Source organism: Uloborus diversus, chromosome 8, assembly GCF_026930045.1.
Source record: "Uloborus diversus isolate 005 chromosome 8, Udiv.v.3.1, whole genome shotgun sequence".
Classification (NCBI taxonomy): domain Eukaryota; kingdom Metazoa; phylum Arthropoda; class Arachnida; order Araneae; family Uloboridae; genus Uloborus; species Uloborus diversus.
The window spans coordinates 103392154-103419318 of record NC_072738.1 but is presented as its reverse complement, the minus strand read 5'-3'; the positions used below and the strand labels follow the sequence as shown (position 1 = coordinate 103419318).

The following is a 27165-nucleotide window of genomic DNA, read 5'->3' as shown; positions in this document are numbered from 1 at the left end:
CCTGTTTTTCATCCCTCAGTTTCTGGCTTTGCATGCATATAGCGCGTCAGCGTTTTGTTTGTGACCATATGTTTCTTATGATTCCTGTTTCTTCTACTCCTTTCTTACATCTTTTAAGAAGTTGCTCAAGAGTTTAATCTTACCCTGTGTACGTGTATATCATATGCTTGTGTGTAAGTGTCTACTCGAGTTACGAGTACGTACGCATATATACGTGTCTACCTGAGAAAATAAGTGTTCGTATATATACGAGTATAAGCGAGTATATACGTGTATAGTCGAACGTATACCTTTATAGACAAAAAATACTTGCAGATACCCATATACTACGCGTTTATTGGTGCATTTATGTGAAACCGTATGTATACGTGCCTACACGAGTATATGCGCATGCATACGCATATCGTATATTTAACCCTGTTTACTGTAAAAACAATACATATTAAGTAAAATTAATATTTCATTTGTGTCTGCCTCATATTTTAAGATTACGTGACGTTAGAAGGACAATATTCGTTAAGCCTAATATTATGACCACTTTACCCCATCTTACTTAAATTGTTCTGAAAAATTAACCAAAATAGATTCAGTTAACTGCTAATGAGTAAGAGTTCTTGAGATATGTAGGAAGTTCCCTGTGCAGTCAATATGTTCATAATTCTAAGAAACAAAATTTTCCAAGAAAGTTAAAAGAGGTGTTCAGATTTTGAAATTTTTCATATTCACACAAAGTATTTTAATTTACCAAATAAAATTTTGCCAGATGTGAAACGTTGTATTCAAAATGTAGTTTCTAACTGCCCTATCCTAAAATAAAATTTTCACGTTCATTCGAACATTTATTTCCAAGCTATAGCCATTTATCTGACGAATGACCACTTTACCCCATTGACCACTTTCCCCCACCAGACCCTATACCATTTACCTCCTGTCAAAATTCAACATGATGGGCCTGATCACATGCACCAATACATAGCTGTTAATTGAATTAGCGGTGAAACTTTTCTGTATTATTGAATTATTGAATTTTTTATTAAATTATTTTGTGGAAAAAAATAACTTCATTGAAGCACAAAACTGCAAAAATATATCATATGTTGATTCAAAGTAAAAAAGTTAGTTTTAAGTTAAAGTTAAGTCAAAGTTAAAAGTTAAAAAGTTTTCCAACAAAGACTTAGAACTTGGGGATGCTTTAAAAAAGGGGTTACATATGTGCTATATTTTTGTAATTTAATAATGGTGAATTTTGTCTTTTATTTTGTATGCGTGAAAGTAAACCTTGTTTCCAACAGTAATTTTTTCATAAATTGTGGTACACAAAACGTATTTATCAAAAATCAACTATGCAAAATTAAGATAAAAAACTTATCCAATGATACAAAACTTTTACTATTGAAAAAAAACCCTTCCTGTTAAGAGATTTTTTTAAAAATGAATGTAAAATACTTATGGCTTATGTGACTAATTTTCTATAATGTAAAATGATTTTATAATAAAAATAGCGTAGTAATAAAAATAAAATTTGTTGCTGTTATAAGAGTGATCTGGAAGAAATTCAAACATTTTCACAGCAAAACTAAAAAAAAATAAAAAAATAAACATTTTATTCAGTTATACAAAATAAATGTGTAACTCTTGCAAAGTATAGGTTTAAAATGTAATCTAAGCAAAACTGCAAACAGTGCAAAAGCAACGAGGCTGTGGTGCAAAGATAACATTCTACTGTTAGCTGGATATATGAATATAAAGAAAGAGCTGAAAAATTGGCCAGTAAGCTGTAAGGATCTCTTATCCACTGGCTACTAACTGAAAATTGGAATTTTCACGTCTACTCTTTTTCACTTCAAAAATCGTTTTTTAAACAAATTTGGAGCATTTTTATTTGGTGTGTGTAAGTTAAGATCATATCTGGAGAAGTTTATTTTTTTTTTCTTCCCTCTCTGAACATTATTTCCTTTTTTACAAAAGTTAAAAAAAAAGATCCATTCGCAGACTGCAAATTGTGCACTTCTAGTCATGAGTATGATAATTTGTTAGTAGAGTTGGCATTTGATGTTACAAACTATTCACCTTGTCCTGAAAAAAAATTTTTTTTTGAAAAAATGTAATTTTTGATGCAATTATATGAATTGGAAATGAGAAAAATCTCTCTATTGGGGAAGTAGGACTAAATAAGGTCGAAACGGCTCTTTCGTTTGCTGGTTTTAGTCTTTTTTTCTTCTCACCAGGAACAGGAAATCTCAGAAGAAGGTAATCCTTTTCATGCAAATTTTAATTTCGTATTTCTCGGTTTTTGCTTTTATTTTGATTTTTATGAAGAAATTAATTATTTTAAAAGTGATCAGTGAACCTTGGTCTTTTGATCTAAATTTCTAGGTGCCTGTGTTGAAACACTTTTTAAAAAATTTGATGCAAAGAAAAGCATATCAATTAGTACTGAAAGAACTCTCAATGGTAATATAATAAAAACCATGACGTAAGGCATTGTCTGAAAGTTTCGATTTTGTGAACTCTAGTTTTTACAAACTTTTTGCGTGGCCCCAAGTACTATATAAATCATGTGTCAATTGTATCAAATTTGCCAAAATTATGTTTGTGTTAAATTTGCTTAGTATTCCTTTTTTCTTCTGATAGTAATTTGTGTCTCAATGAAAATTAAGTTTAATTATGATTTTTCCATTAAACATAACTTTTTGTTTAGTTAAAAGAATTGAAAACTGATGATGCTTTCAATTGTATATCTGTTGTTGATTTGGGATCTAAAGATTGTAAAGATAAACCTAATGAATGCTGTGATGTGCAGGCAGAAAACATTCGGTGTGCGATTGCAGGTAATTGAATTGTCTTTTGTAAGTAAAAAAGAAAGTCGTACTAGTTTGTTATCTATAAAGAAGTTATGCATTTTCTCCTGTTACAAACTTATTTTTAGTAATGTGAAAAGTTTTAAGATTTATTAATTTTGTTTAATAATTTATAAATGAATTATTAAGTTCTAAGTGCAAAGTAAGTTTTAATCCAGTATAATAAAGGATCAGTCCATGTCAAATAAACACACCGGCTAGTTTGAAATTGTTATCTTGAGTGTTGTAGAAATTTGGCACGAAGACAGTAGTGTACCTGTGGGGTCTAGTGCCCATGGGAAACTTTTAAGAAGGCACCCCCTCCCCCCACACCATTTTAAAGAAAAGAGATTTTAAAGTATAAGGAAAATATTAAAAAGATTATATGAATAGAAAATAACAGCAAGCGTAAATGGTGAAACTTAAGCGAGTCCCTATTCCAGACAGTGCCGTTGCAAGATCAAAGAAAAAAAAATAGGAAATTGTATGAGTTTGTTGACTTTTTAATTTTTCGAATGAGCATAGGAATTTAGGGGCTGTTTTCAGCTTCTGATTTAGGGAAAACATATTTCTAGATCAGAGTAATAATACTTAGATGTAAACATCAGGGCTCGAAAATTATACTGCCCAATATGTGAAGACCATGTAGAAATTCCGATTGGGCATGCATCTTATGCCCTTTCATGTCCGGTTGGGCATGTAATTTTTTTATCGCTCAAAATTTATTTCAAGTGGTACTGCTGAAATCATACTTGGACAAACATAAAGTCATTAGGAATCGTTAGCCAAGTTGGTGAGCGATTTACCTTAAGTCAAGTATAAAAAACCGAGCATGTAAAAGTTTTATTCAGGCATGTATTTTTTAGACGAACATGCCCGTCAAGGCATGTAAATTTTTTTGTGTTTTCTAACCCTGGTAAATATAATACACTCCGAATTTTTTCGGAGTTGTACACAGTTTTCAGACTTTATCAAAAACTTAATGTATCATCAGCTGGGGTAACTTTGGCCTTGGTGGTTAACACTGGCCCAACAAACGAAAAGCCAATCAGTACCATCAGTAATAATTAACTCAAGCCAGTGCTGCTACCTGTTAAGCCTGCCATAAATGTTATTAAAAAAAAAAAAAGACACTATTTATATAAGAAATTATTTTCAACATTTGGAGATTATTTTGCATATTGCAGACTACTTAGGCAACTATTTTTAACTGTGGAATTTAGTGGCAGGCCTGTTTCAACAATTATTGTAACTAAATTTCTCTTTATTTGTTATTTTTATTTTTTCATTTTTAAATAAAAATCTAGTGTGTATATATTTTAATATTTATTGCAGATGGAATCAAAGCTCTAAGAAGTTCCTCATATTTTGAAGATATTTATCTTGATTGCTGTGGAAATCCTCAAAGTATGATATTTTTAATTTTTTGCTCTCATATTTCCTGTGTCTGGCTATTTTATAAAGCTACTGCTTGTCTATAATTAGAAGTAAACTTTTTCCCAGGTGTTGCAGAAGCAGCTTGTTTAAGCCTTTTTTCTTATGACGAGCTGAAGCAGCAGTCATCTCGTAAACCAACGAGCAAGTTACATTTATACAAATGTGCTAAGTAAGTTTTTTTGATCAATGGAAGGTAAGCAGCTAATATATATAATCTCTATGATAACGAGCTCGTATTTTAACGAGAACCCAGGTTTAGCGAGGAAATGGGAAGTTAATTCTATGGGCGACTACCTCACTTTTAACGAGTAAACCTCCTTAAAACGAGCAATATTTGCGATTCATAAAATTTATATTGACTTTCAGCTCTGCTTATCCTTTGTAGAAAAATGCTCTAATGCATTTGAAGTAAACCGAAATTTAGTAAAAAGTCATAATTCTTAAAAAACAAGTGATAATGGCTTTTTTTAAATAATTTTGTGGAGTAAAGAAGCACTTAAAAATTAAATTAGGAAAGAGACATTCAGACAGTTCCAAGTAAATTAGCCAACTTCTTTAATAGTGTCTAGAGATTAAAAAGAAGAAAAACCTGATGAATTTGAGTTTATTCACAAACTTGCTTTTTAGGAGCACTTGGTTACAGCGAACAAATATCACTGTCCCTTTGTGCACGTTATAAGCGAGCAATGTACACATAATGATAATTATATTACAGTAACAAAATGAATAAATATATTTTGAACTAAAATAAACAGGTTTTTTTCCTCTGTTCAGTTCTAGTTTTTATTCCCACCAAGAAAGGTTTTTCCAGTTTTCAGTTAAGTTCCAATTTAAATCCTTGATATAAACTTTAAAAAAAGAATGTGCAATACTTAAAAATTGTGCCTAATTAAAAGTTAAAGCGTATAAATATTTTTTGATGCAATAATACATATTTTATGAGAGTAGGCTAATATAAAATGGTTTGACTGTCTCCTTTTATGAGATCAGCTCTGAATGCAAAGAGTATTAAAACCTTTTTAAAAAATCTGATTTAATATTTTCTTTAAAAAGATAGAATCAAAAAAAAAATTTTTTTTCCACCTGTGTGGCTGCTTACAACTGTTCAGGGTGCTGACAAAATTGAAGAATTCGGAAATTTTGATGTTGACTGCTTCAAGGAAATTTTCAGAAATTATCCAAAATCGGGGAATTGTTTTCATTGTTTTTAAACTTATCAATGATCCTTTTTGTAATGTTTTTGTTGATAAATTTAGCAAAATGCTTTTCTGCAATTGAAAGGTTAAGTGGAAAAAGAGTATGTGACATATGTTTACATAAAATGACCATTTAGAGGGTGTTGTTTCTTAGAAGTATAACATTAAATGTCTTACTTCTATCCTTGCCGGAAAGATTTTTTTTTTTTTTTAATTCTAGAGTTTTTGTTGCTTTGTTTAGTTGCCTGGTTTTTGAACCTGGTATCTTTTTTATTTTCACTGTAGGGATATCACTGGGAGAATTGATTTCCACCCCCTCCCCTCCATTTTCAATTCTTTATTAATTTTGTTAAGAGGAAAGTTCAATTTTTTTTAATTATATTTTTTTGTTTTTCAAGTTTAATTTAAGCTATAAAATAAAAGTATGTCTACGTTTTTATTTTGTCCAAGTACTAAACATCTTTCTTTATTTTCATTTATTTATTGCTTAAGATACACTCACTGGCCAATAAGTTAGAAACCTTTGAGATTTCAGATTGGGTCTGGAGGGAGTATTATGATATGGAGCATGTTCTGCTGGCATGGAAGTGGTGCCCTGGTGTTCCTTGAGGGTAAACAAACAGCCATGCTATACCTAGACATACTGGCAGATCAAGTGCAACCTGCAATGTTGCATTTTCATCCTGATGGAGATGCATATTTCATTTATGATAATACAACTATACATTGTGCTAGAAGTGTTGAGAATTGGTTCGCTAAGCATCAGTCTGACTTCCAACACCTCCTTCCCTGGATAGTTGGCCTTATGGCCAACTGTCTTAATTCTTATGGCTAACTGTTTTAATTCTTATGGCTAACTGTCAATGTTTTAATTCTTAGCCTGGATCTTAACCCTGTAGACAATGTGTGGGATAGGGTGGAAAGTCGCACAGCACTCTCCTCTTCCATCTAATTTACAAGTCCTAAAAGGCTGCATAGCCAATGCATGGTATTCTCGGGTTGTAAATGCACTCCAGAAGCTTGTAGACTTGCCCAAATGAATCAGAGCAGTTATCTGTGCAAAAGGTGGTTCCTTAAAATATTGATCTTGGGTTTCTAATTTTCCTGTGGGTGTACTTACAGTGCATAATATTACATCAGAAAGTATCTTTTTCTTTGAAATACTAGTTTTCTCTCTGTTACTAGATTTGTCTCCATATTCCTTAATTTCCTGTCTTTTGGTCCAAAGTATTGTCAAAGTAAAAGTATTAAGTGCAAGAAATTATAATAATTAAAAAAAAAAAAAAAAAAACGATATAAAAGTGGAATAACACAGCAATGAAATCTTATAAGACAACCTACTCATAAGGTTACATGCATAAGGTCACTTTTGAAAATTCCCAGCTGGCTTGTAAGGAATTAAATCTTGGCATCTTATATGGTTCTGTGGTTTCGATATCTGTGGATAAGGTTACTCCGAACATTATACCTTAAAATCAAGAATTGCATTATTTTTCTTCCAAGAAAAAAATACTTATATAATTTCCTCGAGTGGAATCTCCATCCTTCTTGCATTGTAAAAAAAAAATAGAGAGAAACTTTCCTGCTTAACTCAAGCAAATACCTTTAAATGACATAATAGATGTTTTTTGTGTGTTCATTAGCATCAAATGTGCATTCTAAAAGTAAATGTTCTAGAAATAGAATTGTTAAGTTGATAACCTCTCAACTGAGGCAAAGATCGTTCTGCACAAATAATTCAAATGTCCAAAAATATTTTAAATTCTTCTACAATTATTTGTATCAATTTTTATTTGATATTTTACTGTTATTTGTAGCAAGTTAAATTAGTTAAAACTAAGGAATGAATTTAAGATTAATACTTCTGTTAAATAACGTTCTTTTTTAAGGGAAGTCAGTACCCTCTATACCGTCAATGTCAATTTGCACAGGTTCATATACCTTTTTCTGAAAATCTATTGAAGATACAATTATGAATTTTTTCTGCACTTTAAGTAGACTCTTCTCTAGACTGAAGTAAAATTTTACAGAAAGAAAGCTTAGTTTAAAAAAAAAATTTAATGTGTAAGTCACTGTATTTTTTTTCAAAAAATGTCATTTTGCAACACAAAATCAGCTTTATAAAAAATTATTTTTCAAATATGAGAAAAATTTATTTCAGTATATGCAATCAGATGTATAGAATAGGTGGTAAAAATTTCAAAGCCTAACACAATTTAATTTCTGAGAAAAAGGAACATTTAGTTTCAAAAGTATCATTCCGAGATATTGCAATTTAAAGGGGAAATCATACCTCATCTAAATAGATTTGCTTTCTTTTGAAGCTTATTTTAATTTACTTCTAATATGAGCATGATCAAGGTATTGAAATGTAGTTTCAAAGAATATAAAAATCAAAAAATCGAAGTTTTGAAAGTATTTAGGGTACTGACTCCCCTTAAGACTGCTAAGTTACTATTTTAAATAACAAGTATTCGGGAATTTTATTTTAGAGTATTCCTTTAAGCCTGTATATTGGTACTCCTCATATAAGATCACTTTGTCTACTCCCAACAGGTGCTTTCAGTAACGTTAAATTAGTAATAAATAATTCAAAAAACTTTTTTCTTTTTTTACTGAACTTAAAACTTAAAATTTTTGCCCTATTTTTTTAATTGCTTGTGCTCTTTTTTTTCTATTGCAGACACAATCACCATATTGATCAACTAATATCATTGAGTTAGAAAATATATGAATCTTGTTTTAAGTAGGGCTCGACCGATGGCATTTTTTGGCCGATGGGCCAATGCCGATTGTTGGCCGATTGTTCAAAGATGGCCGATGGCCGATTGTTTTCCTCCAAATGGCCGATGGCCGATGCTGTTGGCCGATGGCAAAAAAAAAAAAAAAAACTAACAGAAATAAATTGATAAGATTGTCAGAGATTTAAATGATCATTAATTCACTTCACTTAACTTCCTTTCTACGAATAAGGAATTGTAACCCCCCCCCGCCCCCAAAAAATATTAGATTTCGACCTAAATTTTTATTTTACGATCATCCAATTTAAACTTCACAAGTTTTTTCGGCGCGTATGTACATGCATATGTACCTAAGAACATATAGATGACCGAAATATCCATTTTAAAAACCTCCTTAGTTAATTATCGCAAATTCTCTTGTGATATTTTCATGCGCGTAAACTTACGTCACTCAAAAACGTTATGAAATAGTAAGTTGAAAACTCATACGTAGGTAGTATGATCTAAAAGTTCGAGGACAAGTTGTATAAAAATTTACCGTGAAACTATCTACAAAATAGTCACCTTGAACGACTATGCACATCTGCCACCGTTCGTATAGCTTTTAAAAGGACTCCTGGAAGACATTTATCGCAAACTCCTGTAAGGCCTCTTTCGCTGCTGCTTTGACTTCATCGTGGGGAAGAAGGCGACTTTCATGTTGAGGATGCACGGTTCGATTGGTCAATACTCTGATATGACAAACCAGTAACATCACGTTTCGTCGGACTTAGCTCCGTGTGACTTTTACCTGTTCCCAGCAAAAAAAAAAAAATTGCATGGACGCCGCTTTCTTCCGTTAGGAGAAGATAAAGTTACACCACAGAAGATAGCGAAAAATGGCTTCCAGGAGTTTTTCCAAAAGTTATATGAACACTGGCAGAAGTACATAGTCCCTCAAGATGACCTTTTGTAGGTGGATGTGCTTGGGTAATGTGAACTATTCTGGGTAAGGTTTTATACAGCTTGTCCCTTGAACTTTTGGATCGTACTACATACAATCTGTATAGGGTGTAGTTATGCTTCTCCTTTTTTGACTAAAGACAAAGAACAACAGCCAAAAAAAAAAAAAAAAAAAAATGAAGGAAAAACAAAGAGACTGTTTAATAACCAATTGATTTTTTTTTTTTTAAATTGAACATATAACTAAGATTTCAGTAATATTGTAATAATGTATGGATTTAGGTAAACTAAACATAGTTAAAAAGCATTAAATTATGTTGTTTAATCATTCAAAAAAAAAAAAAAAAAAACTTTGAAACCGTCAACAAATTACGCTATTGAAGTGAAAAGATTGCCCATAGACATTTTTTAGTCATCAAGTTAAACAAAAAAAGGTAACAGATAAATTACAATATTAAATCATAATAGGAATATTTTTATACTTCTTTAAAATTTATGAATAGAAAAGTTGGCATTTTTCATAAAATGTATAACAGTGACATAAATTTTGCGGAAAAAAGAAATAGCCATGAAATGAGCGAGGTTCTTAAAACGCAGCTACAATAAACAAACTCAATATTTACACCAAGTTAATAACTGAATACATATATATACTACTTGATTTGATGTTTGCACACGTAATATTGAACAATTTGCTTGATTAATCTTTTATGAAGCACTGCAAACACGTTCAAATTAAATTTTTCAATTTAACAATAATTTTCTGAAATTTTTAAAAAATTGCATAGTAGAAAATCCTTGAAACTTTTCTATAACATATTATTGTACATATGATGAAAACGAAAATAACTTATACATTGATTTTATATAAATACATAAAAATAGTTACAACAGAAAAAAAAGTCGATCGCTATTAATGATGCAAAAAAAGTGGCGCATTACAAAATATAGGTGAAACAAGTATAAAAAATACGCAAAATGACATTTCTTGACCAAAATAAATAATCGCTAAATATTTAAGAAATGCTTGAAACGACGAGGTAGGGTTAGGGGGGACCATCTGATTTTGGTGTAACTCACAATGTTAAACTTAGGCCCCAATTTCGGCTTAATTTTTTTAGTACAGAACCGCTTCCACCAACCCCTCGGAAAAGTTTCTGAATCTACTTCAGCACTTCCGAAAAAAAAAATTCAAAATCCCTTTGTTTTCCGAATTATGTCACCATTCAAAACGTCTTTAATCAATTTCTAATTAATGCTTTAACTTTTTCCTAAACAATAGATAAAACTTGAAAAAAAAATCTCTAATTTTATGAATGGTGTTAGTTTTAAACAACTCAGAAGTACAACTTTAGTTTAATTTCAGAAATTGAGGGAGTGGGAGGAGGAGCACGCAAGTGTTCTCGGAAATACAAAAAATAGTCGTAAAAAATAGAGTTCAAAATAATAATAAACATTGAGCAGAAAAACCCTTTTAAAACTTGCACCCGAGTTTGTTTTGACGTGCAGTGGCGGATTTAAAATGTAGCAAATGTTGCCATTGTGCGAGAGGTCCCATAACCATAGGGGCACCGTAGGAGTTACAAAAATGCTTATGATAAATGTTTTAGAACTTCTGTGATTGAGAAATACGGCCCCAAAACGTATTTCGACGGGCCCCAAACTTGTAGCTCCGCCGAAGCGATACAGAAAAGACTGCATTATTGTGATTCATATTACAAACATCGAAAAATTAAAAATTACCGTCGCACAGTGGAGTATTTGACTGAAAATCCTGGCCAAAAGTCCAAAATTAAAAATTTACCCGATTTTTATGAAAATTTATTCCATGATAGTTGACTAACTGGTGCATCGATCGGCACCTGTTTTGGAAACTTGAGTCACATACAATTGCTCATAGCCTCGGTGAAAGATGAGATTTCTATAAGAATTTTCGCTTTTTTGTTACGTTTCAGCTTAATTATTACGTTTCAATGTAGAATTTTTTGTGGCTTTCTAAATGAATGGAATTGAACCAAACCAATTTTACGGTATAAAGAAATAACAGGGCTTATTGCTAATTATAAATCAAAGTAAATATTTTAATTTTCTTTTTGTGAAAAAAAATAAAGAAAACTTGGTACGTGAGATTTTTAAAGGCTTTTCGCCTTAATTTATAACTAGAGAAAGCTTTTTAAATGGGTGTCGGGCTTGGTCGGGCTGTTTTGAAAGTTGCATCGTATTTGGCAAAGTCTCTAGTGCCAATTTCAGCAAAAAAATCTTCCGCCTACAACTGCCCTTTTTTTAAATGATTTTTTTTTTAAAAAAAGTGCATAATCCGATCTTTTTGTGACAAGTCATGATTTTAAACTGAATTTACCTACAAAGATTTAATAAATTTGTAAAAAAGTTACCATAAGTACTACTGAATGAAAAGATCGACATATTTGAGCGCACAAACAACAATAAAATTTCAGACACGAGTTTCATGGTTACGAGAAACCGCTTCATCAATGTGTAAAGATGAAAGTTATAGAATGAGAATCATCCAATTAATTTCGAAACGCTTACCTTTATGCATCGCTAAAGAGATTCATTGCACCCCTAAAACATGTGTTTGCGTTCAGTTATGTTAATTTTCTCATGTACGTTAATGAGTTAATAAATTAAATTATTTTGTGATCTCGCTAAGAAAATTTGCTCTTCCTTAAAATTGAGATAGATTTTAGATAAAATAAATATTTATATTTTTTCAGATCATTGCTGCAAATAATGTGCCGGGGGAGGGGGTCTTTTCCCCTTATACGTAGCAAAAGGGGGAAAATCCCCCCCCCACTTGCCAGCGTTAGGAGACAATTGTAATTGTCTCCTAACCTACGCTAGTGAGCTATCCATATTTAAGACATTTAACCTACTCATTGTGAAATTAAAGTTATATAAAATTTTAGTTCCAAGTTTGTTCGTACAATTTTTAGCGAGACACATCACGCGATGTAAAACTTAGAATCGACCCAAGGTACGAGTACAATATATACAATTCAAAAACAAAGAGCTTTTGAATATCCATTTTCGAGTGTTTTCACAGTAATAATATCCTAGTTCATTTATTTATTTATTTCTTTTTTTCAATAGGAAAAAGGTTCTTTGTAACCCCGTAACCCTTGTCTTTAATTCTTTTTGTGCATGATTAACTCAGGGTTTTAATGATTGAAACCAAACGAAAAGAATAAAATTGATTATATTTTTGGTTTCAAATTAGTGTTTTGTACAGAATACTAGGATTTTTTAACCGTTTTTTGCTTTTTTTCCCCCCTCGAACAGTGCACTTAATTACATATCTTCAAAGGAAAACAGACATTCGCATCGAACATGTTTACTTATCACTTGTCTAAGCATTATTGGCAAAGAGCCAACCGTGGCTTCCATTTCGGATCGAGTGAAAATAATTGAAAATTTTTATTTCAACTCATTGAAAATAAATTCATTATAAATCAGTGAAAGAACATAACTTCACCGTTTTCGCTGTAAATGAAGGTAAGGTGTTTATATTACTTCCTTAAAAAGTTTCAGAGCCATAACATTGTTAGAATATTGGATGCAAGAATTTTAGTTTACATTGATTGAATAATTGAAAATAGTCGAAAAAGTGACCTCCCTTTGTAAATTCTTAGAAATTCGGTTAATTACGTTAAAACTTCAAACAAACCATAATCTTGAAGAAAATTATTTTTCCTATCTAGTGATGCATTGGTTTTTTTTTTACGTTTACTAGGATCGTTTTTACGGTCGTAAACATGCAAAAGTCTAAACTGTGGATAAAATATTAAATATTTCATTTTCTAATTCAAATTTTAAAAATCGAGTTTCAAATTGTAACATCAGACATTTCAGACAACTTGTATACCAAGTTTCGTGTCTATAAGTGGGATAGCTTCGCCGTACAGCGCACAAACGCACACAAGGGTGTCGCCTTCAGAAGAGTGAAAATTTCAAACTAGTTTTGGCCAGGATTTTCTGTCAAATACTCCACTGTGCGTCGGTTCAACAGGAATCGAAAAAATAAAACAAAACCGGTTTCGCCATCTCATATTTGTTTCCATGATCTCCAATTGTGCAATATATCACTAAATGATCGTCAGTCTGAGACACTATATTAGTTTTGCATTGAAATAAGTAATTAATAGCCACAAAAAATCAGTTAATAGGCTTTTTAGAACATCCGTTCGAAAACAAAAAAGGGAAGGTCACAACTGGAACGTGCGCACTTCCCACAGGCGAAAATTTAGCCATCTACAGCTTACCATTTTTTAGTTATGACTTATGAGAGATACATACGTACATCCAGCCGCAAGAAACAACGCAATAATTAACGTGTTTGGTACTTGAATGCAGTATTAAAAACTCTTTCAGGGGTGACTAAAATATAAATTCATACTGAAATTTAAGTAAACAATTTTGTTTGAAAACAATAACTCCCTTTACTTTGTATTAAAAAGTAAAACAAAGGTCTTTTTTTTTCAAAAACATCGGCCAATTCCATCAGCTTTTCGATGTCTTTAAGGCCGATGGGCCGATGTTTCCTGCAAGTTAGCATCGGCCGCCGATGCCGATGGCTAAATTGTTGAACCATCGGTCGAGTCCTAGTTTTAAGTTGTACTTTGTACAAAACCAAAGACCAATTTAAATTGTTATTAAGTAATAGCTCTACCATAACTGTCAATGTTTTAATTCTTATATTCAGTATTAAACCTGATGCTGTAGCTGCATTTGAAAGAGGAATCCATCTTGCAGAAAGCCAAAACTTTGCTCGATTACTTATGGAAAAGCCAGCAAATCTTATGACCCCTTCAGTATTTGCTTCTACTGTTGTTGAAAAGTTTAAAGATTTACCAGTTAAAGTCATTGTTCGGTAAGTATTACTTATTGATTTATGAGTAAAATATTTTTTCTTTTGGGAAATGTATTGTATTTTAAACTATATACGCTATATAATTTTTAATTGAGATTTCAAAAAAAAAAAAAAAAAAAAAATTTCAGTTAGGTTTAGTAAATTTAGGAGTTTTTTTTCTGATTTTTATTGAATGACAGATGTTTGGATCTTTGTTTCTTGGGTAAATAGTTCTTGGAAATTACTGTTTTTTAGATTTTAGTCTTTTAAAACATTTGTTTGAAAAAAAAAGTTTTATTACTTTGATACATGAATAAAACTAGTACTAATTTAGGCACAAATATAGAAATTAAATTGTATGTTTGTGCCTAATAACACAATTATTTAATATTCATAAATATTTTTAGTGAATATATTTAGTAGAATAATTGTAAAAGTACAATGAAGCAGGGTTGGCTTTCTGCCGGCAGAAACTAGTTTTTGCCGTCCCAGTGGCAGAAACTGGTTATAACTGGTAAAAACCGGCAGGAACTGGCAAAAACTTAAAACGTTTTTAATAACTCAAGTAGTTAGTAAATGATATTTAAGTAAAGAATTAAACATCATTTCATCAATTTAAAAAATAAAATCCAATGCTAATGCCCTTCATTTAGTTCAGAAAGGGAACTTTTCAATTGCAGAGGTTCGTATTACTTGGATTAATTTAACAAAGGATAAAAAGTCATACGGGGGTGCTTAGGAAAGAGGAGTCACATACAGAATTAAACAGGCATTACTGATTGTAATATGCTCACTTATATGCTTCCTCTAAATTGTTTGTGATTGAAATTATGTCCATGTGCTTCAAGAACCGCCAGAATTTTGTACCTAATGTCACAGCTTTGCAAAACAAATTGACCCCATTTCTCTAAACTTTTTTTTCTAGTCAAATTTTTACCACATCCACAGTTACTACATGGTGAACCAGTTATACAATAGATGAAAGTTTCATGAACATTGCTTGCTCCTTGATGCATTGTCTGCTAGTTCTTCTGTTTTAAGAATATTCTAACATTGTTTGCTAGCTCTTCTGTTTCAAGAATATTCTAAAGTTTTTCATTTGTGCATATTAAATTGAGAACCTGTTTAGACTTTTGAAACCACCTTTTCGAAGAGGCAATTGCAGGGTCCCAACAATGTAACATTTGATTTTGAATTGTGATAATTTTTTAATAAAATTACAGTGCTTTGGTTAACAATTATTTTTTCCATGCATTTTCTGTTGTATATCAAGAATTTTTTATTTTGTGAGTTTTTGCCAGTTTCTGCCGCAAATGTCGCAGAAAGTGGTTTTTGCCATGCTGGTTTTAACCGGTTTCTACCAGTGGTTTTAACCACCTCGGCAGAAACTTGCCAACCCTGCAATGAAGAAAGAAAACAGCAAAACTCCAATTGATGTCATTCTAAACTTCTTTCTATACAGGATGTTTCTTGGTACACATCTGGAGGAAAAATATAATGGCAAAAATAAGGGTACCAAACGCTCTTCCAAAGGAGATAAGCACCATTAAAGGTTAAGGTACAAAATTTCAAATGATTATAAAAAAAACGGAAAAATTGGTCCATTCGTTTGTGGTTTTCGCTAAAATTATTCTTGTTATTAGTATTTTCATGAAAATAAATTTTGAAGATGTAGTTTAAAAAATGCCGATAGAGGGCGCTTTAGACTTTGGAGTAACTAACAACTATTTTTCATCGCCATTTTTGAATCTCATTAGATTTTTTCTAATGCTTGGACTTAAACTTAAATTAAAAGCAAAATATCAGAATCATTGGACATGATTAAGTCGTGCAAACTGAAGTTGAAATACTTTGTCACAAAGAAATGCATGCATCATAAATTGAAGTGCAACCAACAAACTCGGCAGGAATGTAGTTTGGTAAGAGATGATTTAAATTTAATCGCCAGTGAGGAATGGGTAAGCATGCTATGAGCATACAAGATGCGCAGATAGGTACAATTGAAAGTGAGAGCTTGTGTCAAAGGACACCTCAAACAAAACTGTCAAGTTGTAAGGACGCTATTGTGGCTAGGATCCCAGAAATAGGAACAATTGTTGGACTTTTTAAAGGGACGTACAGTAGGTCTCATAGAAGCCGGCTGGTTGTATGCGTATCTGCCGCCACCTCCGTCAGATCGATATGGTAGTAGTTAGTGTAAGTAAAAATAAATGAATCACTTCTTTGTGGTCGGTAAAGGCATTCTAAAAATGGAAATGAGCGCGAAAATCGTACATGAGACCGGCCACTACCGTATCAACAAGGTCTCTAACAATAGTTCCATGCCCTTTAACACCTTCCAAGAAACTGATGGTGTAAAGAAAAATAATCCTGAGTTGATTGACTGAAAGATGCTGGTATCTAGAACCGGGCGTCCATTGCGATGGATTGGATTTTCGCTGCACTTGATTAGCTGGGTTGCGACAAGAAGCATGTTATCTTCAATGATAAATCCCAATTTAGTCCCAGTGGTCATAGGTAACCTATTTCACTCTATACCACGCAGTGTTTTGTCTCATATAGCTGCTAGAGGAATCTTTACGACTTACGGTTTTGTAATCTTTATTGTATCCTAACTTCTTAATGAAACAATCTTTTGTTCTGAATTCGTAATCATTTCCTTATCTTGTCATAGGCCACATCCATTTTAAGTTTCATGAAGATCGCTAGATTTCTTCTGGGTTAATGGTTTTTTTTGTGACAGTGTATTTTAACTTAACACAGTTCAGTTTGCGCAACTTGACCACGTCCAATGATTCTGATTTTGAGCTGAAAATTTAAGTTCAAGCATTAGAAAAAATCTAATGAAATTCAAAAATAGCGTTAAAAATAATTGTTCGTTACTCCAAAGTCGAAAGCCCCCTCTCTCGGCATTTTTAAAACTAAGTCTTCAAAATTTATTTTCAAGAAAATACCAATAAAAAGAATAATTTAACAGCAACCTAATTGACTAATTTTTCCGGTTTTTATGATCATTTGAAATTTTGGAGCCTAAACTTAAATGATGCCTATCTGACGTTTGGGACCCCCTACTTTTGCCATTATATTTTTATCCTGATGTGTACTATAAGCAGAAGAACCTTCTTAGATTTGTTTGAAATAGATCTATTGATAAACCCAAGCATTCTGTTGGCTTTGTTACTTGTGATGCTGTATTGTTGACTAAACTTAAAATCCTGATTTATTAAGATACCCTGATCAATAACTTTTTCTGCCTGACTAATGACCAAACCCTGTAAATAATAACTTGTACACTTATTTTTATGACCTAAGTGTAGCACTTGACATTCCTTACATTAACTGCCATACCCCACTTATCCACCCACTTAGTAATATGATCTAAATCCTCTTGAAGCTGTTTTACTTGTTTTTCATTTTCTACAATGCTCATAACTTTTACATTATCAACAAAAGAATTCATGTTTGCCAAAATATTTTCTGTGATGTCATTCATAAAAATAATAAACCAAAGGGGGCCCTAAAACTGATTGAGTTTCCCCACTTAAAACTCACTCCATTTAGAATGATTTCCCCTCACAACTACTCTTCCAATCAGCCAATTCCTAACCCAAAGTTTTTCCTCCTATTCCTGTATCAGCTAGTTTGCTGAGACAACATGCAGTACCTTATCAAAAGCTTTTTGGAAATCAATGAAAACAATATCCACATTCTTTTTGTTGTCTAAAGCCAATGTAACCTTGTCACAGAAATGCAATGAATTAGTAGCACACTATTTATTTTTCCTAAAACCATACAGAACTTTTCAACAGAGTATTAGTCACTAAGAAATTCATAATCTTAATTTTGATCAAAGTTTCAAAAATTTTACAAACCACTGAAGCCAGACTTATGGGTCTATAATTCCCTACATTACCTTTAGACCCAGGGCCGGATTTGGAAGTGTGAAGGCCCCGGGCAACGAAGGAGTGGAGGCCCCTAATCAGGGTTCGAAAAGATCATCATATTTTCGAAAAGATCAGATACTTTGATATATATCCGAATATTTTGATATGTATATATATATCCGATATTTTCGACCCGTGAAAGTTGGGATATTTTGTGAAAATTTTATTGTGGGAGCCCCTCTGTTGTGGAGGCCCAGGGGCATTAGCCCCTCCTGCCCTCCCCTAAATCCGGCCCTGTTTAGACCCATTCTTGAAGAGCGGCATTAGTTAGCCAGTTTCCAGTCCTCTGGCACTATCCCTGAGTTATAAGCATTGAAAATATTTAAAACATCCACTAATTTCTCGGGTGTCAACTGTTGAGATTCAGTTATTGATAAACACACTGTAAGAAACAGGGCCGGATTTGGAAGTATGGAGGCCCCTTATCAGGGATCGAAAAGATCATCACATTTTCGAAAATATCCAATACTTAGATATACAGGGTGTCCGAAAAATCCTTGACACATTTGAAAAATTCGTAGAAAACCAACGAATTGTCGTATAAATTTGCGGTTTGCACCATAATATTTCACAGGTTCAAGAGTTTTTATGACATTGAATAAAAAAATGAAAAGGGGGAAAAAAAGAAGAAAAAAAGCATTTCGCAGTCAGGGTGTCAGTATATGCTATGCTTGCTTGATTTCCTTCTTTTTGCTTCTCTGACCACTCTCATCCCAGAATGTATGAAATTTTAAAATATAATTCACTGATGATGGAGCATCCCAGTCAAATGCGCCTCTTCTTGCATTTTGGGAACAATGTTATGCATTCGTGTATGTGTATATATGTATCAAGTACCCCCCCCCCCCCCTCTGAAAAAACTTTGAAATAGTGTACCTAAAGTTATCCAATTATGTCAGATGAGTCCTTCAAAATTTTTGAGTCCTTTAAAAGTCCTTAATTTTCAATTTTAAAAATGAGTATGAACCTTGTTCATGTATTTTTCAATTTTCTTACACTGATAGTCAGACGAATGGGGGGGGGGGGGGAGGATTTAAGCTTGAAACATTGGAATGTAATTGTTATTTATGTCAGACAACTTTTCGATTTTTTTAAGGTGTGTAAGATTCATTGTTATAATTAATTTAGGGATGAAGATTGGATTAAATCCATGAAAATGGGATCCTTCTTAAGTGTTGCAAGAGGATCTGAAGAAAAACCTGTTTTTCTCGAATTTCATTACAATGGTGCACCAGAAAACCAAAAGAGCATAGCTTTGGTAGGAAAAGGAATAACTTTTGACAGGTAAGTTAAAAATTTTTTTGATTTAAGATTAAAACACAAATAACTCGATTATTTTTAGTTATGATTTTTGCTTCAAAACATGAAGGAGTTCATTTTATAACTAAATATTACTTATAATGACTAATAGTGCTTTATATTACACACTAGCTGCGTTGCCCGGCTTTGCCCGGTCCACCTTGAAAATAAAAATTGTGTCAAGTGACGTACATTCAACAATCAGGCGTAAAAAATAAATAAAAAAAACATCATGATTTTCCTTCCAAATAATGACGACAGATATTAAAATACTTTCAAGAAATTAAATCCAGAAAGATGGATTTAAAATGCGTAACCATGGAAACACAAATTAAAATAAGTTTAAGGAATTGAGATTTCTTAAACTTGATTTAAAAAGGCTTGTAACTTTTTTTCCTTTCGATATAAAAGCTTATTTTTTTGACCATAGGTCGAGTTAGATCTGGAGTAAAAAAGGTCGCTTTTTCCAATGGTGTGGGGCAATTCCTTCATTTTTAATTGATTTATTTAATGAAGAAAGTAGTGCCTAAATTTCAGCTAAGCCTAAAAAAATTCGATCTAAAAACGCAAATAACTCCCGCCGTAATAAAGTAAGAGCATTGAAACAAATTGCGTGGAACGCGGAAAATTCTACCCTTTCTAATGATATGTAATAGTAATATGCGCAAGTAATTTTTCACCCCCATATTTGAGAATTTATTTGAAAATTGGACGTAAATTGGAATAAAAAAAGAACTATTCATTGAATTTTATTCGAACTGGTCTGCAAACCTTTTCAGGACTTAAAGGAACAAACTGAAAATTTCAGCACAATCGGCGGGGTAGTTCTCGAGTTTTGCGAGTTCAAACACACAGACGCTTTTTGGGGACTTCATTTTATACTATGTAGAGATAAGCTTAATACTCACTCAAATTTGAACCATGTAAATTTCAGTTGGGGAAGGGGAAAAGAGAAAAAACCCACTAGGAACTTGGATTTTAATAGTATTAATTTTTTTTTTTGTAAAAGTAGCTAATTTATCTTGAGAAAAAGTTCATCATTTTTAATTTGGCTCAATTCACTGGAAGACTTAAGTTGAATTTTCCACGTTAAAAGAAATTAAACTTATACTTACTTTTTTATTGACATATTCTTGAACTTCAACTTACACTGTAGAATTTTGAATTTTTCATGTACCAATAATTTGTGAAAGAAATAATTACTTATATATATCGTCACCTCAGAGCATTAGTAAAATTTCTTAAGTGTTATTTCTGGGATTAGATATCTTACTGTTTCTCTGAAGCAACAATATATTGACTGGTTTCTAACTGAATTATTGATTCATTAAATTAAAACTTTTTTTTTTTTTGTAAATTGTAAGATCTTAACTCTTTCCGGCAAGGGGGTCACAAAAGAACGCAAATTTAAAAAGTTCTAACAAAAATATCTTTAAAACCACAAATTGCAGCAAAGGTATTATTTTCTCTTTAACGATTGGATGGCAGCATTACAAAAATGCCTTTTTCTAATGTCTCAATTTCTTGTTCATAGCTCCCCAGTTTCTGAACCAAAAAATTGGAATTTTCGTAAAATTTTGTATTTTTTTTTAATTTGCTCTGAAACGGTTAACCATATTTCTTCATTTTTCTTGAGGTGTTCAATTACATTATTGTAAAAGATTTAAATTCATTTTTGAATTGATAAACACTATTTTTTCCTGCTTTAGGTAGGCAGTGTCAACAAATAAGAACGCCACCCACTGCGAAAAAAATCAGTTTTTTCAAATTGTTAAATATGTCTAAATACACCCACTCATAGTGTTTTTACGCTGTATTTCAAACATTTTAATGACTGGCACTGGAAAGGGCTAAACATGAAGTTATTTTTCTTATTCTATCAAAAATTTGTTAGTGCATTTCATTAAATCAAAATATATCAATGTTTACTAAAACATGTCACTAATTGATGTTACTACTATAATTCTGTCCTGTGTATTCATTTACATTTTTAATGAGTAAAGTAGCACATAATACTTCAGTGCACAGGGAAACCAAATTAGCATATAGCTTGTATTATCAAAGTTAGTGTTTTATATGTGATATTGAACATAAAAAATGTTTAAACAGAAATATTTACATTTTTATTTTTTCCGCCGAGTGTGAAACTTCTTCCAGAAAAAGCTCTCCGCCCCCCTCCCACACAAAAAAAAAAAAAAAAAAAATCTTTTTTTTTTCCCCCAACTGTTCTTATTTCAAATTTGAATACAAAAGTAGTAAAATCTATCAATACTCATATAAAAGTACAGTGGGCACTGCTTAATGTGATCACTTTGGGACAAAAATAATACGATAACAATATCCAACTGATAACAATAACTGAAAAGCATCCAGGAGACATAAAATAATGATTTCATTCCACTTAATGAGAATTTATTTTTGCAACCTTAAATTAAAATCACAACGACTCAACTAAACACAGTTTTAAATTATAAATTACTAAATTAACAGAATGGATATATTTGAATCATAAAAAGTTGAAGCTAAATTATGCAATTTTTATTACATAGTAAAATGTGAAATAAAATATGAGTTTTCCCTGACATTTGAAAACCAGTTTCAAAGTAGATTCAACTTTTCTATTTTTTCCAGTATGGTTTCTCTTAAGTTTTTATTTAGTTTCGTTTTGTTTTCAATCTCATCACAATTCTTTAGCAGTTTACAAAATAATGGCTGAAATTTTTTTAGCTGTGCTGTAGCATTTCTTTGACTCAGCATGGGTAAATTGTCGAAGCGTTTTAAAATGTAAATTTTTTCCTTAACAGATCATTGAGCTTTTCCACCATGGATTCAAATATTTGACAGTTTAGAGTTAAGTTTTAAAGATAACTGGACAGGGAGAAAATGTTTCTGCTTAACTAATAAGAAGGAAACTTGTTTTCCTGGAAGCTACATTAATTCTCTAAAAGTGGGAAGAGACCTACCTGCAACAATGCAAGTCCTACATCCATGCCTGCAACATGTCCAGCGACTGAATTTTTTTTATGTATAAACGAAAGGCATCTTGGGGGAGTCTGATCACTGAGAACGAACTTATTGTTTCATTCCTAGAAAAAGTTGGCATTACTATTGAAAACCATAAAATTCCTCACAGAAAGTTTGTCTTGTCAGGATTTCTTTTTTTTTTCTGGTTAAGGAATAAAAGCAATGAAAATTTTTAAAGTTTATGAAAAAGTGATAACATTAAACTAAGACACTAATTATAACATCAGACTTTTTTAACACAAATATACAGGTCTTCTGGTAGTTTACAATTATGATAACATAAAGTGAATGATAACATTAACCGTGATTACATTAAGCGGCGCCTACTGTATAATAAAAGATGTTTTGATGTGAAAAAACTAGTTTATGCAAAATATGACATTGTTTTTCTGACCCATCAATTAAGTTATAACTTCAGAAAAATTTATAAATTTGTATTTCAAAAATTGAAAAGAGATGCATAACCTTTTTTTTTTATGAAAGCAGGGGTGGGGGGCATGAGTATAAAAAGTACATTGTCTAATTTACCTGATAAATATATATTGAGACAATTATTTGCATAGGAAATGGTTTGTTTCGAAATTAATTTTCTCTTTGGGAATGTTTTTTCTCTCATTGGCTACTTCATTCTTTGTAAAAAAACAAGATATTTGCTAAAATCCTTCTTTAAACTTAAAAAAAAAAAAACCTAAATGTAAATAAAGAAAAAGAATGCATCTATTTATTTAAAAAAAATTATATGCTGCACCCCTAACATCAAAAGAAGCAAAAATATGTAAATGCTTATGCATATGCATTTGGATATTATCTAAATTTAACTCATAATAAAAGGAAAGCTTATTTTGTTTTTCAAGGGATAGTCTGCTTTAGATAATTTATGCGTTTGTGTAATGGAATTCATTTGCTTTGTTTTTAGTGTTTTAATTTTATTATTTGGTTATGTTTCACAGTGGTGGAATATCCTTAAAACCATCTGCTGACATGGATAAAATGAGAGCTGATATGGGTGGTGCTGCATGTGTAACTGGCAGTATATTAGCAGCAGCAAAATTAGGCTTGAAAATTAATGTCAAAGGTAAGGTTTTGAAACAAATTTTTTGACCACTTGATATTTTTTAATGTAATTGACAAAAAAAAAAAAAGTTTAGAAGACCTTATACTGCTATCTGCTGTCAAAGCTATAAAATTTGTTTTTTAGTTTTAATTTTACAAAACAAGTTGGCAGTATTGAACTGCAGTTATTTGTATAATGCAGTTATTCTGAAGTTCATGTTTGAAAGCTTCTATTGACTGCTGATGCCTTGTCCAACATTGTAATATTCTATACTATTTAATGTATTAAAAAATATTTGTATTGTTATGAAATGAAAATGGAGAAATTTTAAGTAGTAGAGAAAGTATGCTGTGCACTTAATATTTTCCTGTAATTTGCAATTTCATTTTGTTTTAACTGTTTTTTACTTCCTTTTACAAAAAAGGAAGTATTGTATTCGCGAAAAAAATTTCACTCAAAAATCGACCTTATTTTCCATTTTACTCACCCCCAATTGAATACTGAGATTTTTTTTTTGGACTCAACAACACGTGGATAAGTGCCTAAGAACGTATAGACACGCGAAATATCCATAATGACGATTCCCGAGTTAATTACAACAAATTTTCTAGTGTCGTCTGTATGTACTAGTGATGTTCCGGATATCCGTATCCGTGGATATCCGAGGGAAAAGAAAGATCTGTATCTGTATCAGTAACTTTTTTGACGGATCTTAAACGGATCATTTCTATTCTAAAAATTTTTAAGTACTTGAAGGCTCTTAAATACCCTTTAAATTTGGTTTTATTCCTTATTTGAATTTCTAAAGTATCATTTCAGAAGCCAATTTGTACCCCCCCTCCCCGTTGCAAAAAAGGAAGGGGAAATAAGTTTTAAAAGTGTGTATCTGTGTGTCTTTTTGTGGCATCGTAGCTCCTAAACAGATGAACTGATTTTGATAGTACATTTTTCGTTCAAAAGGTGACTTGATCGAAAGTGTTCTCAGCTTAGCCTCGTTTTTGTAAAACTTTAATTACCGGAAATATTAATTAAAAACTGTCGTAACGTTTTTCACAATTATGGTAGTAAAAATTTACCCATTCGTTAAAATGTTGACCCTAATTGAAAGAACGAAGTTTTCTGCATTTGATATTTATTTGAAATTTCCAACTTATATACAGTAGGAGCTATAATCTTGTTAAATAAATTTTAAATGCAATTCTAAGCCTTTATACCCGTAATTGGTAGCAATTTCATAGTCTGAAGATAAGGAGAAAAACTCAATGATTTAAAATTTTTACCTGCTGTCAGTTCATATTTATTAACAAATGTGTGTTCTGACCCGCGAAATTCATCTTAATATGAGGTCGCCTCTCATGGACATGTTTTGTTTTTTTAATTTTTTATTTGATATTAGTTTTTGTTATTGATTTGGGGTTTCTGTTATTCATTTTTGTTTTTCTCGGCATCCTTCAAAAAAAGTGAGACTAAATTCTGTTTGTAAAGATGTTCCCTGCTCTGTATTTCGTCGGTCAGAGTAAGTTTGGTCGAATGGGTCAGCGCTGCATTTATGCTGAAATAAAATGCGAAAAATTATTTCTAGCCTGTCCAGTAGCAGCTTTACACTCTTGCTCCTGTACTCTACATCTACCGAGTAAGCTAGAAATAATTTTTCACATTCCATCTAAGCATTAACGCAGCGCTGGCCCATTCCTTCCAACTCTCCCTCAATTTTAACGGAGATTTCTTTAAAGAGTAAATCATAGTCTTGATTATATTTTTGCCGCAATTGAATTTTTTTGAAGAAACTGCCATTATTTTGACAGGAATACCTTCCGGAACAAATTTTACACTTGGATAGTTGAATTGGGTAAAAAAAATTTGTGATCCGTATCCGTGGATCTACTTTTTTAACGATCCGGCACATCACTAGTATGTATGGATGTGCGTATGTATGTCGCATAACTCAAGAACGTTAAGTCCTAGAAAGTTGAAATTTGGTACCTAAACTCCTAGTGGGGTCTAGTTGTGCACCTCCCCTGTTCGTTGCATTTGGGTGTTTCTAAAGGGGTCTTTTGCCCCTTTTTGAGGGGAAATCATTGTTAATTTCGATGTAAACTCAAGTGGTGTTACAATATGGCGGACACCTGGCGATATATAGCCAGTCTTTTGGTCGCCAACTTGGCAACAAATTTGACGATTTTTTTAAAAAATCTGTTTCAATTTGGCCACTGTTGGTGACATTTAGAGATTAAACTATTGAATCACATTAAAATTGCCTGTAATGGAGACATGACATTAAATTGGAGTAAAAGGAAGTTATGTGATGCACACATCAGCTCGTTTTTAAAAAAAATGGAAGTCCACAACAAACAGAAATTGTTCATTTTAATTTTTCACCTTTAAGGTATCCTTTGTTAAAAGTTAAGTCCATTTTTTCCTCTTGTAATTAGTTTATCATTTGTAACTCCTGAACATATTAATTTGAATTTATTCACATTACTATTTCAAAGCTCGTAAACATTTAACTTTGTCTCCTCCTCTTCCGATTAATGTTACATCATTATTTTAAAGTTAGCAAGAAAAAAATAGTGCAGTATTTTTTTTTTGTCTTGCCAAGTTATAAACTTAATGACAAATGTTGTTACAGTTTATAAAATTTTAAAAAATGTGCTATTTCCCAGGTTTTATTCCACTCACTGAAAATATGCCTAGTGGTAAAGCTACCAAACCAGGGGACGTTGTTTTTGCTATGAATGGAAAATCTATTCAGGTAAAATAAGAATAAATTAAGCACATAAAAATGTAAGTTTATTCGTTTCCTTTTGTGTTGTATTATTCAAAAGTCATAATACGTTATGCTGCAAAAGTATTGTTGATCTTAATAGTAATTTAAGCATCCTGACTGAGAATACAAATAAAGTTGAATATTGCCATGCAAGCATGGCTTCCCTTTTCAGATAGTATATTATAGCTTTTTTTTTTCTTTTCTTTCCTGAACAGAGAAGCAAAAAGTATCTTGCTTCAGTTTCATAATTTAATAGTTTCGTCATTGATACTCTGAGCTGGACATGTTCTAAGGCGGACTTTTAACTGTTGCTGCTTGCATTTTACATATACTATAGTGTTCGAATGAATTTAGACAAAGATATTCTTTCAAGGACTTGCAACTTGATTGCCAACTTGCTCCAGTGGGTTACCCTTAGCAATTCTGTCTTAATGTCATCTACAGAGGTGTGAAATTTATTAGTCTCAAGGAGCAAAAAGCAGGAACTTTTGACAACTCTTCTAACCAAAAGTGAGAGGTTTCCACTGCAGTCTCGAACAATGAATATGAATATCAATAGGCAATAAATACTTCATAATGTATTGGCTAGTTCTTGTAGATCTAATCTCATCAAAAACAACCATGTTGTAAAAATTTCCCCGCCAAGAAAACCTTTAACTTTTCATCACAAAAAAGAAAACCTGCATCCTAAACCCAAAAACCCTCAGCCATAAAAAGTTATGATATCTAGTTTGCCCGCCAAGTATCTGCCAAACTATCATCCTCCCTCTTCTCCTTTTTCATCACAGCTGCTTCCATTAGAACCTCCTCCCACCTTCAACTCCTCAGAAATATGGATAGATCTTTTAAATTGTTTATATTGTTTGGCGGGAAGCTTTTTGCTCACCAAGCAACCACTTCACTTTGAAAAGCTTCCCGCCAAACAAGATAAACAATTTAAAAGATCTATCCATATTTCTGTGGAGTTGAAGGTGTCAGGAGGTTCTAATGGAAGTAGCTGTGATGAAAAAGGATAAGAGGGAGGATGATAGTTTGGCAGATACTTGGCGGGCAA

General features: G+C 32.0%; 1 protein-coding gene across 1 annotated transcript in view; it reads left to right on the top strand.

Annotated features, from left to right (window-relative positions):
- The window catches only part of LOC129228232 (cytosol aminopeptidase-like), a 76117-nt gene that overhangs the window by 25561 nt on the left and 23391 nt on the right, over positions 1 to 27165 (top strand). The window contains exons 4-10 of the mRNA XM_054862897.1: positions 2702 to 2831; positions 4176 to 4247; positions 4344 to 4446; positions 13877 to 14044; positions 19096 to 19251; positions 23241 to 23365; positions 26008 to 26096. Of these exons, the coding sequence (XP_054718872.1) occupies positions 2702 to 2831; positions 4176 to 4247; positions 4344 to 4446; positions 13877 to 14044; positions 19096 to 19251; positions 23241 to 23365; positions 26008 to 26096 (843 nt within the window). The remainder of the gene's footprint in view (positions 1 to 2701; positions 2832 to 4175; positions 4248 to 4343; positions 4447 to 13876; positions 14045 to 19095; positions 19252 to 23240; positions 23366 to 26007; positions 26097 to 27165) is intronic.